Source organism: Polyodon spathula, chromosome 34 (genome assembly GCF_017654505.1).
Source record: "Polyodon spathula isolate WHYD16114869_AA chromosome 34, ASM1765450v1, whole genome shotgun sequence".
Classification (NCBI taxonomy): Eukaryota; Metazoa; Chordata; class Actinopteri; order Acipenseriformes; family Polyodontidae; genus Polyodon; species Polyodon spathula.
The window spans coordinates 1,864,112-1,881,250 of NC_054567.1; the positions used below are offsets into that span (position 1 = coordinate 1,864,112).

Below are 17,139 nucleotides of genomic sequence, written 5' to 3' on the forward strand. Positions count from 1 at the left end.
TTGCATTGCAGAAAGGGCTACTGCCCCTGGCCTTGGTGTGCGGATTTGCAAACACACACACTTCTGGAATAAACCAGCAAGCTGGACAGTTTCTGCCTGCAGTTGGGTGGACCACAGTCCACTGTTAAGCGGAGAGAGTTTGTGTTGTTCGCCCTCCCAGAGAGGGTCCTTTCTGGTACATGTGGTGTTGCAATAGGAATAACAGCGATGGCCTCTCGGAAAGTCTGGCTCTTCTCATCTGTCCTTCTGGCTCTTGCACAGTGCTTGCGTGGGAGTGAGGGGCCTACTATTGGGAGGGAAGGGAGAAGCACAGCATGAACAGAAATAATGTGTGATATTCTGAATGTGGGGAAAAATAAATAAAACAGGCCATTTCTTTAGCACAGGCTTCCCTGGTGGTGGGCAAAATCCTTGCATTGGATTCCATTGAGAATAGACTAAGATTGTCTTTAATATCCTGGTGAAACTTTAAGATAGACTCTAGTAGTTGAGTGTAATCCTTTACATTCTATTCTTCTCTCTTGACAGCTTCACAAAAATCACTTGGGCCTCAACCAAAAACAACAAAATTACCACATCATTATCTGAAACTAGAGATTGTGCATGGCCTTTTATTAATGTGTCTTTTATGGCAAACAAAATCAGGGTGTAAATGTCCCTAAGTTTATATATTTATTAGGGTACATGTGTTATACAAATTAACATCTGAGTAACTTTTCTTTGTTTTTCTTTGAGTTGCTCTAATCTTTAAAAAATGTGTATTCATGTCAATAGAACCACCTCTGCTGTCAATGCAATGTTCATTAAAAATGATCTGGGTTTAGTGTGTCGCTCTTGGTCCTCTTCTCAGAAGAGGCTGACTATCGTATTGAATTGTATCGTTTGTCAAACTGTCTGTATGAAACGTGTATGATGTCGTTTTTAACTTACTTTGCTTTTAAAACATTATAACATTTCTTTTTAAGTAAAAGGAACTGTTAATCGTTTGCCAGGAAAGACGTCTTGGATTGCAAGGGCTGGCTTGCAGTCTAATAATATTAAATACTGACTATTACCCAAATTACCTTACCTAAATTCAGAAATAACAATGCAACCATATTAATATTTAACTTACACTATGTGATGTTAGCTGGAAGCACATGTTAACAGCATATTGGTCCAGCCCCTGGTTTTTCTAGTTTAATGAACACACCTGTAAATGTCAAAGCCCTTTCTTGTCTGACTTCTCCCCCCAGGTCCCCCCGATGTGGAGCAGGCCTGTGAGACGAGTGTGCGGACGTGGAGCCCATACGCTGGGGTGGACCAGCAGACTGTCCCCCCGGCCTGTCCTGAACCCCAGGGCTGCATGCTACAGCTGGAGTTCCGCTACCCTCTGGTCACAGACTCCTTGACTGTCTGGGTCACTTACATGGAGGGTACTGCCTCTGGAGCAATCACCAACATCAAGCTGCTGACAGTGTCTGGCAACACCGTGCCCCTCGGGCCGCAAACTGTCTTCTGCGAGGTTCCCTTGACCGTGAAGCTGTCTGTGAGTGAGGAAGTCTACGCTGTCCAGATCTACACCATGGACGAGCAGCTGGAAATCGACGCTGCTCTGCTTACCTCCACTCCTCACAGCCCCCTCTGTATGCAGTGCAAGCCCATGCAGTACAAAGTGATCCGGGATCCCCCCTTTCCAAACAGGCCAAACATCATGGTGTCAGACCTGATCCGGAGATACGTCGACAGGTGAGTTCTTGGATAAGGGTTATGGGTCAGGTTCTCAGAGCCGGAAATACATCGAGGGGTGAGTTAGTGGATAAGGGTTATATGTCAGGGTCTCAGAGCTGAAGATACGCAGAGGGATAAGTTATTGGAAGTATTACTGGTACTTTTAATTAAGTGTCTCGCTAGGGAAGGTTCACAAGCGATTGAGGAATCAGGTGTGGTGAAATGAGAGTGTATACTATACTGGTGCACAAAAAAGCAAATGCTGGGCTCCTTTTATATGATTTTAAAGTTGATTTTTTGGCCACAATGTGGGAAGGTGATACAAATATAACCTTCCAGGTTATACCTGAAATTGAAATAAAACCAATCTATTAGAGTATCCATAAGTGCATTGTAGTTCTGGACAGTCATTTGGTCCTTTTAGTAATAGCCTTGTGGGTGTTCCTAAGCGGGTTTGTATTATTTGTGGCTCTAACATCACAATAAGGAATTCATTGCTCCACACAGTAACGGCAATTCTTAATTCTTAAAAACAAGCACTGCAATTTTTCAATGAGTACATGGTTGATTACTTGTGGCATAAATGGATAACACAATTGTTCTTCAAATAATACATTTATAAGTAAAGACTTCAAGAACTCAAGACCAGCGTTCCTGCTGTGTTTGTCTTCCCTCACTTATTGACTCTTGTTGCAGTTGAAACAGTGGCTGGCCTTCTGTTCCTGCAGGATTTAGGTAATCTAAGCAAAATGTTCACCAAGAAGTGTTTTTACAGTAATCACATTCTCGGCTTCACATCTTGTTTGAAGAAAAACATTTTTGCAAATGAATAACAGATATGAGTTACATTTATTAAAACCTTCACATTCCTATTAAGACAAGGCTCCACATTACTCTTTATCTTTCTCTAGTTTATGTTGTAAACCCCTATGAAAATGTTTTTTTTTTTTTTCCTGCACATTTTTTCTATATTGAACAAACTGGCAAATGCAAGTTCTGTATCAGTTTATTGTGGAGAGCTGTTTCTCCAACATGCTCTTCTAATCTTGTTGACACAGGGCCAAGGACAACACGAGTAAGGGTGCCACTGTAGTAGATTGATTGACTGATTGAGCTGATGTGTTTTAAAGATTTGTAGGAAGCAGCACACTCTATTAATAAGAGCTTGGGCTAGGGTATTTGGATTTCCAATTTCAGAAAAAGCATTCTCAAACAAGCTACCACAACTTTATCTCATCATGGGAGTGTTCTGGCAGTAGACAAGAGACCCAGTTAGAAATGACCTGCAAGGAGAAAGCATGGTTAAATAGTGAACTGTAACTGTAAGATGGATGAAATTAGGCTGTTAATCATGTCAGCACAGGTCCAGCAGCACAGAGGGTGTTATAAATCTATCCACCTTGTTTGCACAGGGCATGACGCAACATGGTGTGACTGAGAGACAATGTTGAGATTGATGCCAGTTGGACATCACTAGAGGAAGCAGGAGAACATTCCGCTTCAACCGCGCTGCTGCAAACAGCGACCACAGTAGCGGCTTGCTCAGTATTTTCTTAAAGCAAGTTTTGCTTTGTTTTTTTTCTGACCTCTCATTACCTTTTAGTGCTATTGTCCTTGTAATTTTCCTTGTGTTATTTGAGCTTTTCATCTATTGTATATCTACCCCTTCCTTGAATAAGCTAATGGAATGGAATGTGCTGGCTTGGTTATAACTAGGCTTACTACTTTTTGATATTAATCGGTAAAGCGTTAAATGTTGAATTCCCAAAAAATATGAGTTCGACTGAAATAAATTTATGTATGATAAACGTTGGTAAAACCACTCACTGTTTTTTGTTTCATACCAAAATTATAATTTAGAAATCATCTATAGTCTGTGTAGTTTTAATACTTGCTGTCTGTCCCGTCTCCGTTCCACTCTGAATGGCTAGGGGTCGCTGTCAGTCATCTCAGTGGCTACTGTAATTTCACCGTCAGTCATTTCATCCTGTTCTGACTGAAGCAGCTCTAGAATGCTCTCATTCGTTTAAATGACTGTCAATCACTGCACTGACTGTGCACTTTCATTTGCCAGCTACAGCGCCTGTCATTCAAAGCGCCTACTTTGAAATTAACGGGTTAAGGTGTAGGTAAGCTTTTGCTATAGGTGACAGTTATTAGTTTGATTTGAAAATGGGGCGCAAGAGGAAAACACTTAATGACTATTGTGCACAATCCCCTGATCGATGGCTGAAGTCTCCATGTCAGGACAAAGCGGGCCCATCTGCCTTGCCTTCAGTGACTCCAGCTGTGCTGAAGCAGGAGAGGAGTGGCGCGCAGACTCTGGATAATAAGTGCAAGTTAGTTCTGTTCAGCTATCTAACGTTTTGTTAAATATTTTTTTTTTGTTCTAAGTCTATGCTATAAAAGTCTGTGTGATACACTTTTTTCTACTGCGTTTTCTACAGTTTATTTGAGACCATTTTTTAATTTGTGTAGGAACTTTAGCTTTACAAGGTATAGCTTTGCTGTGTCTAAACGTCATTTCAATTAGAATGTTGGTAACCATGGTTTTGTTGCATGTTGAATATGATAAAGGGGTTTCGCTGAATGAAATGTTTTTCAATGGCATAAAAAGTCTGGTTCGTGTTTTTTTTTTAAGCATAAAGGTCAATTTCACCCATTCTCTGCTTCAATTGAAAAATAAAGATAAAAATGGTAATTTCTTACAAAAATTAATGTTGATATTAATTGTTGATTTGGCCAAAAAATTAAAATCGAATAGTAGCAAGCCAAGTTGTAACCCCAGGATAAAGGTCAAATCTCATACAGTTGTACAATTCATTATCAATATTACGATTTGTGATAAGCAGCGAGTCCAGTCCAGCCAGCAGTTTTAAATATATGGTGCACAGCAGACTAATGACAGTGCTTGCTTCTCCAGCAGTCAAAATAAAGCAACTTCATCTCTCTGCTATTTTAGATTATAAAAGGTCCAAGTTTAGATTAATAACATTAACCTGCCAGACCCCTTGCAGCTGGTTTCAATATGACTGGAGTGAACAGCCTCAGTCTATATCTCACGATGGAACCAGTGTGTACCTTTCAATTAGCCCTGCCTATGAATTTCATGGGAACGCTACTCTGAAGAGGTGCCAGTGTATCCTGTGCTGGAAGCCTCTCCACATGTGCTGTGCTGTTTGTTTAAATCCACTGTGATAAAATGCATGGACCTTGCCACGGGGGTTCATTTGCTTTATTTTATCACTATATGATTTGATTTTATGTTGTTTTCATAAAACAATCTGATCTTGGGTTGTGGTATACGTAAGGGATAAAGAATTCAAAGAAAGGGATGTTTATAAATGCTCGGATTACACAGAAATGACATTTAGAAGAATGGGTGGGGGAAAATGATAAATATGGGAGCAAATAAAGTTTGGCATCCTTTTTTTGCTAGCGGTACAGGCCCAGGTCATGTCTGTCTGATACAATTTCTTTATGCAATGAGCAGAACATATGGAGCTTTTAATTATTTCTGATATTCAAACCATTTGCATAAGTCAAAGACTTACCGTCAAAATGTTTCAGTCCTCAGGCTTCTTCAGCAGAGCCCAGCAAACCTTGTTGTGAAACACGTGCTTCTACATGAGAAATTGCGTGTGCATTCTCCTTGCATAAGTCGTTTAATATGTTTCTGTTCCCCTCAAACCTGATTGAATTAACTCCTACAGTTGTGGAAGGCACCATTGAACATAACAGTGTCTAGTATTTGAATCCACTTTTAAACATGACAGGAATGCCTCTAAACCTGTTCCAGGAAAGATACCAGATATCCTGCTAAACTAAAAGTACAAATAATACTGAAACATATCAAGTGCATCAGTAAATGAAGATTCATTGCTGTAGCACTTCATTTTTTCTGTTTATTTGACAGGGAAATTTTACAATTTTTAACATAAAAGTACATGTCATATGATGCATTTCATTGGTAGTCCCTGGGCAGGTGAGAACAAAGATAAACAAATCAACAATCAATTGCAGAGTATACAACAATACAACCCTCCCAATCAATGAATGCATGTTTGCTTTGATTGTAACCATACTTTCAGTTTATAAACAAAATCCCTAAGTTCATCTGTTAATGAATTCCAAAGTATTACACCTTTAACTGAGAATGCAGTTTGTGCAAATTTAGTACGATGTCTTGCCTCCATGCAATTACCTTTGACGGCTGCTCTGGTGATTCTGTTGCTAAATTCAGAACGGAGTGTAATCAATTCTTTTAATGTTGAAGGAGCAAGTCCATGCAGAGACTTAAAAAGCAGAACTCCATATGAATAATGTATAGCATTATCAAAACTTAAATTGTATTTTGTAAGAATTTCACAATGCTGAAATCTCATAGTTTTTTTTTTTTTGTTTTTTTTTTTTGTCTAGAGTTTTTAGGCTTTGTTTATACAGAATGGTTTGGCTGAACACAGATTTCCCTGTTTGTGACCAAGTGTTTATACAGTACACTAAATGCGATAGAATCATACAGTGCAAATATAATTTAGCAGCATTTGTTGACAAATTACTTTTAATATACCTAAAATAATACAGATTGTATTGTGTCGTATTTATCACCTTTTTAATGTGTTTTTTAAAAGATCACTGAGAATCCATTATTATTCATAAATATTTAAAATCCGAGACTGTCTCAATTTTATCTCCTTTAATTCAAATATCAAAATTGTTTCCAATTGAATTTTGTTTAACAGTAAAACACATTCCTGTTTGTCACCTCTGTCAGAGTAGTAGTTAGCTTACAGGCAGCCTCTTGACTAGTTTTGGCAGAAACATACAAGGTAACAAGGGGTTACATTCACTGTGTTTCAGTTAAAGCCTCTGATGAATGATGAACCCCATGGGGAGTGTAAAATAAACAACCTAGCTGTATCTATTGTTTTACAATTGAACACCACTATAGTGTGACATGAGTACATCATTGTAATTGTCTTTTCTATTTACAAGAGGCTTGTATCTTGATGGGTTCGCTTTACTTATAGTACAGTATATATTAAAATGGAGCACTAGGTCAATTGCACACGTAGATTACCTCCTCTAATGGTGTTCTGTAGCACCAGTTAGGGTAGGATTTTGAATTGCAGTGAGCCTGTAAATTGGGAGGAGGTACCAGACTATGACACTTCATGAAGACACCTCCCTAGAATGCATAGGGACGAGACTCCTTTTAAACCTCTGAGAGCCACGGCCAACACAACATTTAAGGATCATTGGCCCTTTATCTCGTCATGAGGATATCTGGGGCAGGCACGCACAGATTCTGCCAATAGAATGCCAAGCTGTAATTTGAGCTGTTTTTGGAATATAAAGCATACCTTCAGAGGGGACTGCAGACTGTGGCTGACCTTCCCCCCTCAGGAATGGTACCAAAATATGGTCTGCTGTCCTGAGTGACTTCTGCTAGGAAAGCTTCAATATTTATCAAGGTCAACAATATCTTGTTCCACAAAGCTCAGATCAGCATTCATACTGCCCCCCTTTTATTTAAAAAAAATATATAGAATTGTACATATCCTCAAGTAGCAATTAATACACAGGGTATAACGGTATTAAAATAGCATTGTACGTCTACTCAAGTAGCAATTAATACACAGGGTATAACAGTATTAAGCCACAGGACATAGCCAGCAAGTACTATGATGCTTCATTCCCAAATGATCTGCAGGGGCAATGCAAGTAGCATTGATGTAGCACTTGGGCAATTGTATTGGTACAGTAATGAGCTGAATACCCAGTAACATTTTTATATTTTGACATAGCAATGGTATCACAATCATGTTGACTAAAGCATGCTGTGTTGGTAATTCATTGCATTACCTTGCTATCACATGAGTGCTGGGTCAAAATCCATTGCATTCCCATGTCTGCTTATGCTGTGGTCTCATAATGGTTCTTGTATTATAATAGTGCAGGGTGATGTTCTAGAATTATAATGGTATCCCAATGGATAACCCGTCTGCAGAATTGTATTCCAAGATCACTCTGTGTGCAATGAGTATGTCTATGTCCAATGACAGCCTTTATATATTTTAATACATTATTATAAATGAAATCCATGCTACAGAACACCAGGTCCCAAGTAATGCTGTTAGAGACCAGGAGTCAGTTTTCACACAAATTTCTGTGATAACAATGTGCTTGCGAGGACGCAGAGGTCGTTGCTGTGAACATTTCATAAAACACATCTCAAGTGCGGTCTCTTGCAATCACACTGTTGTGATCTGCGGTTCAAAAAATCAGTCACTCGTTAATCGATTTCTGTAATTACATACAATGGCAGGTGTGCAAAGGAAAGCCAATTTTTCTAAAGAATAAATTAACAACATGTTTTAAATGGTTGGTCAACACAAATCAGTTGTCTTAGGCAAGTTGTCAGGAAGTTTAGTCACAGAGAAGTGTCAGATGAGCACAGATGCAGTAAACACTGTTGCAGTGGAGCAGAGAACAGTAGAAAGAAATGGATAGATCTAGTGAGCAGAACGAAATTTAAAGGGGAGACGGGAAAAATGAAAAAGACCTCAATGATGAGGAATTGTCTAAATATAATTGCAGCTGTTGCTGGTATTGGAGGGAATAAGCAGATTGTTTTTGAGATCCATTTATGGCACATTTCTTGATCTAGTAAATTGCACAGATTACAAAATGCAGCACAGGTACAATTTTATTTTTATTTGAATATTTTAATATATACTGTCAGGTTAATAATGAGCTGATTTTTACGCTAAAAGGCTTTTTTAATAGTTTAAAGCGGGTTTGCTTTTGGTTTTGTTTCTACTTTGTTCACCCTGTTGACCTCTGAACTCTGCGTTGTGCTTTGTTTTTAAAGATGATGGCACGAAGACTTGAATTTTCAGTGTGTTTTTTTTTTTTTTTTTTTTATTCTGCATTGAGAATGAAAGTAAAAGAAAATTGCTTTTCAGTATGGGTTACTGCATGTGCATCCACGTTCCTCAAAGGTTTTACAAGACAGGCAAGGAAAAAAAAGAAACTGTCATAACATGTAGTTTTACATGATTTGTGTTTGTACTACCTTTACATTCTCACACATACATCAAAAGTATATAAGAAAAATATGCAACATTAATGATACACAATGTTTTAAATTCAGTTACACACTATTCATGAAAACTAATACTGTTTTTAATTTCATTTGAGAAAAAACAATTAAACAGTAATGCTGCACCTGCATTGAGAATGAAAAGAAAAGAAAATGACTCAAGATATAGGGCGTCATGCACTAAACGGCGGTAAGTTATTTGAAATACTGCATGGCAAGGGAAACCCATACTGCGTGCAAAAAGGAAGGCGTGACCGCTCTATTCACTAAGCTAATTATAGGCACAAATAAAGCGTTCTAATGATACATTTGCAAGTTGTCACAATGCACGGAATTCAGCATGCAGAATCCAACACATGGAATTATGAATGCATTTTCCACACACGGTATTATATATATATATATATATATATATATATATATATATATATATATATATATATATATATATATATATATATATACACACACACACACACACACACACACACACACACACACACACACACATATATATATATATATATATATATATATATATATATATATATATATACATATATATATATATATATATATATATACAGTGCCTTGCAAAAGTATTCAGACCCCTGACCAATTCTCTCATATTACTGAATTACAAATGGTACATTGAAATTTCGTTCTGTTTGATATTTTATTTTTAAACACTGAAACTCAGAATCAATTATTGTAAGGTGACATTGGTTTTATGTTGGGAAATATTTTTAAGAAAAATAAAAAACTGAAATATCTTGCTTGCATAAGTATTCAACCCCTGTGCTGTGGAAGCTCCCAGTTTGCACCGATGAAAGAAATTGCCCTAACGAGGACACAATTACCTTACCATTGGCCTCCACCTGTGAACCATTAAAGTTGCTGTCACATTTTCTGGATAAAAACCCCACTGTTGAAGGATCATTGGTAAGGCTGTGAATCTGAAGGAAAATGAAGACCAAAGAGCATTCTACAGAAGTTAGAGATAAAGTAATACAAATGCATAGATTAGGGAAAGGGTACAAAATAATATCCAAGTGTTTGGATATCCCAGTGAGCACAGTTGGATCAATAATCAGGAAGTGGAAGCTGCATCACACCACCCAGGCACTGCCAAGAAAAGGCCGTCCCTCAAAACTCAGCGCTCAAACAAGAAGGAGACTTGTGAGAGAAGCCACAGAGAGGCCAACAATCACTTTGAAGGAGCTACAGAGTTCAATGGCTGGGAGTGGAGTAATGGTGCACCAGTCAACCATATCAAGAGCTCTGCATAACACTGGCCTGTATGGGAGGGTGGCAAGAAAGAAGCAGTTACTCAAAAAGTACCATCTGAAAGCATGTCTGGAGTTTGCCAGAAAGCATGAGAGTGACCCAGCTGCGATGTGGGAAAAGGTTTTGTGGTCAGATGAGACCAAGATAGAGCTTTTTGGCCAAAACTCAAAGTGCTATGTGTGGCGCAAACCTAACACTGCCCATGCCTCGAGACACACCATCCCTACAGTGAAGTATGGTGGTGGCAGCATCATGCTGTGGGGATGCTTCTCATCAGCAGGGACTGGGCATCTTGTTACAATTGAAGGAAGAATGGATGGAGCAAAATACAGGAAAATACTGCAAGAGAATCTGCTTCAGTCCACTAAAAAACTGAAGCTTGGGAGGAAATTCACCTTTCAGCAGGACAATGATCCCAAGCACAAGGCCAAAGCAACATTGGAGTGGCTCAAGAACAAAAAGGTGAATGTCCTACAGTGACCCAGTCAAAGTCCTGATCTCAATCCCACTGAAAATCTGTAGCACTATTTGAAAATTGTGGTCCACAAGCGTCGTCCAACCAACCTGAACAACCTGGAGCAAATCTGCCAAGAAGAATGGGCCAAAATCACTCCGACACTGTGTGCAAAGCTGGTACATACTTACCCCAAAAGACTTAAAGCTGTTATTGCAGTGAAAGGTGGCTCTACCAAATATTAATGTGTGGGGGTTGAATACTTATGCAAGCAAGATATTTCAGTTTTTTTATTTTTCTTAAAAATATTTCCCAACATAAAACCAGTGTCACCTTACAATAATTGATTTTGAGTTCAAGTGTTTTAAAATAAAATATCGAACAGAACGAAATTTCAATGTACCAGTTGTAATTCAGTAATATGAGAGAACTGGTCAGGGGTCTGAATACTTTTGCAAGGCACTGTATATATATATATATATATATATATATATATATATATATATATATATATATATATATATATATATATATATATATATATATATATAGGGTGCGCAAAAGAAAATTTAAGCACAGGTCTGAGTTTATCACAATGGCAGTGACCAAGGAGGACAGAGTGAGGAATCTAAAGTTTACCGACCAGGAGCCAAATATATTAGCAGAAGAAGTGGTGAGGAATTATGAAAGGCTTTTTGGTGCTGAATCAGTGAGAACATTAAGGACAAAATAAATGTGCTCCGTGGGGCTTGTCCCAAATCACCACGTCCTGCGAGACAGTCAAAGCAGAGAAAGACATTCTTAATGGAACATTTATATTTAACTCTGCAAATCAAGTACATGTTTGTTTGTTCAACTTGATCTCTCTCTGATTTATTTTGTAATATTAATCAAAAGTCAACAAAACACTTGCTCAATCAATTAAAGGTTCACTGTTTACATTTCAAAAGGTGTTTGGCAAAAAGTCACTTTTTTCACATAAGATGCAGTTTAATTGCTTGTATTTATGACTGTACCTTAACTTTCACTCTGTGTTTATTCATTTATTGGACATTTACAGTTTATTTTGTGTATTTATCAAACTATCAAAGCTATCAATTCACCAGCTGGATTATATTGGATTTTATTATTGGACAGGCCAAATTAGCAATTTTAAAGAGCAGGAAAAACAAAATGAATGACGTTTTAAATACTGACCCTTTTGTTATTTATGCTTGTATTAACAAGGGTTAGATTGGATTTTAATTTTTATAGGGCAATGCATAATTTAGCAATGTTTGAGGAAGTCTAGTGTGTAGACAGTGTGTTGTGTGCTGTTAACGATGGTGATCTGGAGGAGTATCTGTGATGTGAATTGTTATGTGTCCACAGTATTTTATGTATTGTTTTGTTTACCTTGGGTGGATCTGAATTGATTTCATAATATCTGTTTTTATAAATATTGATTGTGTGTATTCTATTTAATTGTTAAATAAAGTTTTTTCAAAAAGTAAAAATAAAATAAAATAGATATCAAAGCTATCAAACTTATGTTTATTTCAGAAAAACATGAATTAACAACACCATATTTTTTAACTTAATTTTTAATTCTCAATTTTTATGTAAATTAACAGACAACAACAAGGCAACATCCCTTCCTCCGAGGTTTTACAAGACAGGAAAGAAAAGTAAAAAATAAAATCATTGTTATTTTTCCCGCTGTTTTTATAAAAAAAACTGCTCATACAGCTCTATAAAAAGTAGAAAACCCCAGTTAAGAAACTTGTATTTTCTTAGAAATAATTACTGCACTGTGTGCATTGAAATTCATAATATTTGTGTTACCCATCAAGAGTATAAGAGACTGCAGTGTCCTCCCTTCCCTCCAGTCCGTCGAGGCCCAGGAGCAGGGGCTGCCAGTGAGCCTCTGCTGCACCCCCTGCACAACTGACAGGGAAATATCAGAGCTGTGGCAGAGCCATTTTACCAAGAGTTGGAGCTTTTCCTTTGGGTACGATCACCGTTGACTCTTTTTCATAGTACACTTTAGACACTTCCAGCCCAACTGACAGATAAATAAGTAAAGCATTTTCAATCAGGGTGATGAACACTGTCACCAGCGCGGTTTACAAGATACAATCTTACACAGCAATTGAGTAACCTTGTTGGTGTCTTAGCTGTCTAACCAGTGGACTGTTATTCTTTTGGTGTTTCTTAATGAACTTTTTCACTGTGGACTGTTTGAATATAACTGGGCTGCCAATGCCAGTTGTATCCAGATTTTTTATTCTGATGTAAAGTTTTAACAGACTTGCTGCAGCTATACCCTGGCAAGTGGAATGCATTGGCCAGCTTGGATACGGCACACACACATAGTATTTCCTGCTCCCTGTAACAGCTTCTAAAGAAACTGTACTGGGGAAGCTGCATGCACTATTTGAGCACACTCTGTAGTTTTGGCTTCTAGTGCACAACTAAACTGTAAACAGGACCTTGAAGAATGAATTATTATGGTTTACGATAGGTACTGTGGGCAGGTGTAGAAAATACATACCCAGTTACTGACTAAAAAAACAATACCTGGCACCCTTTTGCTCATTTCAAGTTTACATCAATATTCTGGTACTTTTTCAAGAGACATGAATATTACCCTGTGGCAAAGTGCCCGCCCCTGTGTGTATTCTGTGTTGTATGTTGTGTGTTAATGTTGGTGTATAGTCATTGGTACACAGATATAAACGGGTCTGTGTAACATAAGTGTTTAAAATGTATATGTGTATTTAGGCACGAGGATTGCACAGCACTTCACGTGCAAGTAAAATGTAATATGTGAGCATGGGGAATTGCACTTTATTAATTCACGTGCAGTTGTGCAGCCACTCCAATTGAATGATTGTTTAGCAATCAAGTCTCAGTACAGCTGCATAAAAGCTGCTTGTTTTCACTCACTCGGGGTTGTGCGTTCAGTGAGTGGAGAACGGGTGTGGAGACAATGAATGAGGTAATGATAATAAAAAAATAAATAATAAAATAATAATGTAAAGTAAAATATCAGCTCACCGTGTCGTTTAGTGTTAGTCCGTTTTGTTTGTCTGATTATTTTGGCTACCAGTGCCGTGTCCTGTGTTTTTTGTTTGTTACAATCTTTTTATTTACTGTTCTGTTAATTAATTAAATGCTGGGCGCAAGCAAGCACTCAACTTCTCCAAAACTCCACCTCTCTGTTTATTTCCTGGTTCTTGTTTCTGGTCTGATGTCCCCCACTCCGGCCATCTTTGTGACATACCCCAATGCATGAGCATGTGAAACCCAGAAGCTAGCAGCAAAGGATATTTCCAGCTGCACACCAGCTGTACATTGTGAGAAGCGACGGGAGGATGTGTGTTTTGAAGTTTCCAGCGGTGTTTGCTGTCAAGTACAGGGCAATGTGTTCCTGAACGGTTGGGCTGCTCCCATCATCAGGTTACAGTGATTAGCGGAGTCGTCACATTCCTGTACCTGATAAACACATTCTTTTGTGTAAACCCTGCATATATCATCAGGAAGTACTTAACTTGACATGCATAAGGGTGATTACCTTCAAATAGACTTTTCTGTCATTGACTGTCAATAATTACACGCCAACGTTGGGTGGCCAAGTGCCCTTCCTGAATGGAGAGTTCCCTGCACCCAGCTCGCAAGCACATTCCTGTAGTTTAACAGCTGCACACACTGACTTTAAAATACAAACATATTTATTAAATATCAGCCATAGAAGATCATACTTTTCAATTTTGTTTTTAACTGCAGTGTATTGATCAAACAGCAACTTTTATTTGAGTTTTTAAGCACTGCACTCTGAGTTTGAAGCATATAAAAATAGATTACACACTCCAGCCGCAAGTATTAAGATAAACACAAAGTTATGCCAATTTGTTAGTGTCACAGTCAGTGATTATGACTGGGGCCTCTGAAGTTGTTCAACTTCTTTTTTTAGGTAGACAAAGTATATTGAAGATGGTATTGCTACTAACCTTACATTATTTTCACATTTGCCTAACCATTGTTGGAAAAAGTGTTTGAAGTCTTGGTTATTGCTCTCCGCATTGATGGAAGACTCAGAGTGGGTATACTCCTTCACGTGGCATTGCTAATGATCTATGCACCATTCTAGTTTCTCCTCATGCAAACGACATACACTCAAAAGCACTCCAATATGTTCTAATAAACAGTACCACATATGGATATGGCAGGGTTTGGAGTGCTTTTTTTTCCTACTCGGTTTATGCTTTCTACAATCAAGAAATATACTGTAAAAATTCAGGTTTTCTTAAATATGTTTTTGATATCAGTATAGGGCTCATTTCAGAGCACTCGTAGGATAATGACATGTGGCAGTCCTATCCCATCAGCAAGTTTAAAATGCTGAATAAAATCCACTCATGCAGTTTGGAAGGTTTGTGTGACACAGTGTCCCATTTCAAAACTCAAGTATCTTTTTAAATAACTACTTCTGACAACAGAATATTTTGACATTGATGTTTTCTTTTTGTTTTGTTTTGTTTTTAGCAAGCATTCTTATACCATACAGTGATTTATAGCTTCATGACCCTTTTATTCACAACAAAGATTTTTTTTTTTTACCATTTGGGCAGTAGCGGTTTTAGGCACTGCAACCCATGCAAATGCATGGGGCCCCGAGGTAGCAAGGGGCCTGTGGCAGGGCAAAGCCTGCTTGTGTAAACAAGTGTTGGCAGGGATGAGGTTAAATCTGGCCCTGCCAACAATCACAGGTGTGGCCATTCCCCAATTATGTAATTGAGTGTGAATTGGGGAGTGGCCACCTGTATAAATGAATTGCAAAACCCTTTTTTTGGGTTCGGTGTTAGGTAAGTGCATCTGTGTGAAACAGTGTTTTGATTGTATAACTTTTTGTACCAAAGACAAATGCCCAGCCTGTATTTTTGTTTTGTTTTTTTCAGGGATGGTTTTTAGAAACAATATCTTGTGTTTTGAAAATTGGAATAAACTGATAAAAAAAAAAAAAAACTGTCTTAAACACTCAAATAGGTTTCCTGTACTGCAGGCTTTATTAAATTCACTAAAATGGCCTTAAAAACAGACCTTTAACAAAACATTGCCAATGTAAATATAAATAATGGCACCATCCTTGATGAATGAAAAAAATAAGATTTTGAGCAAATTTAAGTGTAATTTCTTTACAATGTAAATTCTGCAACCTCTACAATTTTCACCATACTTTAGATAAACTTTAAGATTCACTTTAATACAATCCTCGTTGGTTTTTTTGGGGGGAAGAAAGTTACATGCAAAAAAAAAAAAGTTTGCCAAATCTTTGTAAACAGGAAGGGAAATGGCCATATCAAACCTTACAATTTGTAGTAGATTGCAGACCAGACAAAGACTTGTGCATTTACCCACTGTGCTGCCCATCCAGGGCACAAAGCATTGCCCTGCTTCTTAAAATGCGATGGGTCAGTGTTAACAGCTGTTGGTAATCACTGTGAGGGTCTGTCTGTAATTCAGCCTAGCCGCGGTTTAGATTTACTGGTTGGAACAAAGCGTGTTCGACAGAACCGAAGGACAGTAAGCCCGCTGATGCACTCATCTTGTCGGTTTAGAAGCTTTGTGGCCACTTGACTGGCAGAACTGCTCTTTTAGACCGAGTGGAACTGAAGCACACGTGTCTCGCACATTGATTTATTAACACATTGTCTGGGTCACCCTGGCTTCACATCTTTTTTGTTCAAAAGTGAAAATATAATTACTCTTACAGCTATTACCAAATATTTTGTATCACCCTTTAGAACTAACACATTTTGCTTCATAAAGTCGAATGAAACCTGTTGAATAATGTTACATTAACATATTCAATTTCATACTGCTTTGTAGTTTTCCATATATTAATGAAAAACTGACGGAGAGGTATTTCAAAATCTAAAATGAAATACTGTACTACTAGTATGGCTTCTGGTAGACTTTTGCGATATCATGTCGTAGTTTCTTTGATTAAATGATGTCAAATAAAAGATCTAAATTCTGTTCATAGCTGCATCCCCAGCACAGTATTTACTGTAATTGTTAGGTATTTATGTCAATATTACAGCACAGGAAAACTGTTCCACACATTGTTCTAACAATTAAAATGTGCTTCTCTCCTGGACTTGCTGTTCCTCAGCTTGCTTTGTCACACTAAGGGAGAAGGGGTTACTTCTGTAAGAGGAGTCATGCACTGTGCATGTAACTAAAACCCATTTTTCAAACATAGCTGGTAGAATAGACTTTGTTGTTGTAAATCTTAAAACTCATTGTGAACCCCAGCCTAATGCATTGTGTTTGTATTGGACCTCTGAAGCTGCTGTGTTGTCAGCAATGGTCCAAGACAAATAGTAGCACATGATGGAAAACATGGCCATTGATGCAAATCTTTTTGGTGACACTTGCTTCTGTTTTGTTGCCACTTCTGATGGCATCCTCACACAAGGCTATGTGGGCCAGTGGTTAAATAAAAGGACTTGTAACTAGGAGGTCCCCAGTTCAAATCCTGGCTCAGCCACTGACTCACTGTGTGACCCTAAGCAAGTCACTTAACCTTAATCCTTGT

The 17,139-nt window shown here is 38.0% G+C and overlaps 1 protein-coding gene across 1 annotated transcript in view; it reads left to right on the plus strand.

The window, feature by feature from the left end:
* LOC121303634 (pappalysin-1-like) overlaps positions 1 to 17,139 on the plus strand; it is a 188,830-nt gene that overhangs the window by 64,045 nt on the left and 107,646 nt on the right. The window contains exon 7 of the mRNA XM_041234437.1: positions 1,236 to 1,728. Coding sequence (XP_041090371.1) covers positions 1,236 to 1,728 — 493 coding nt within the window. The remainder of the gene's footprint in view (positions 1 to 1,235; positions 1,729 to 17,139) is intronic.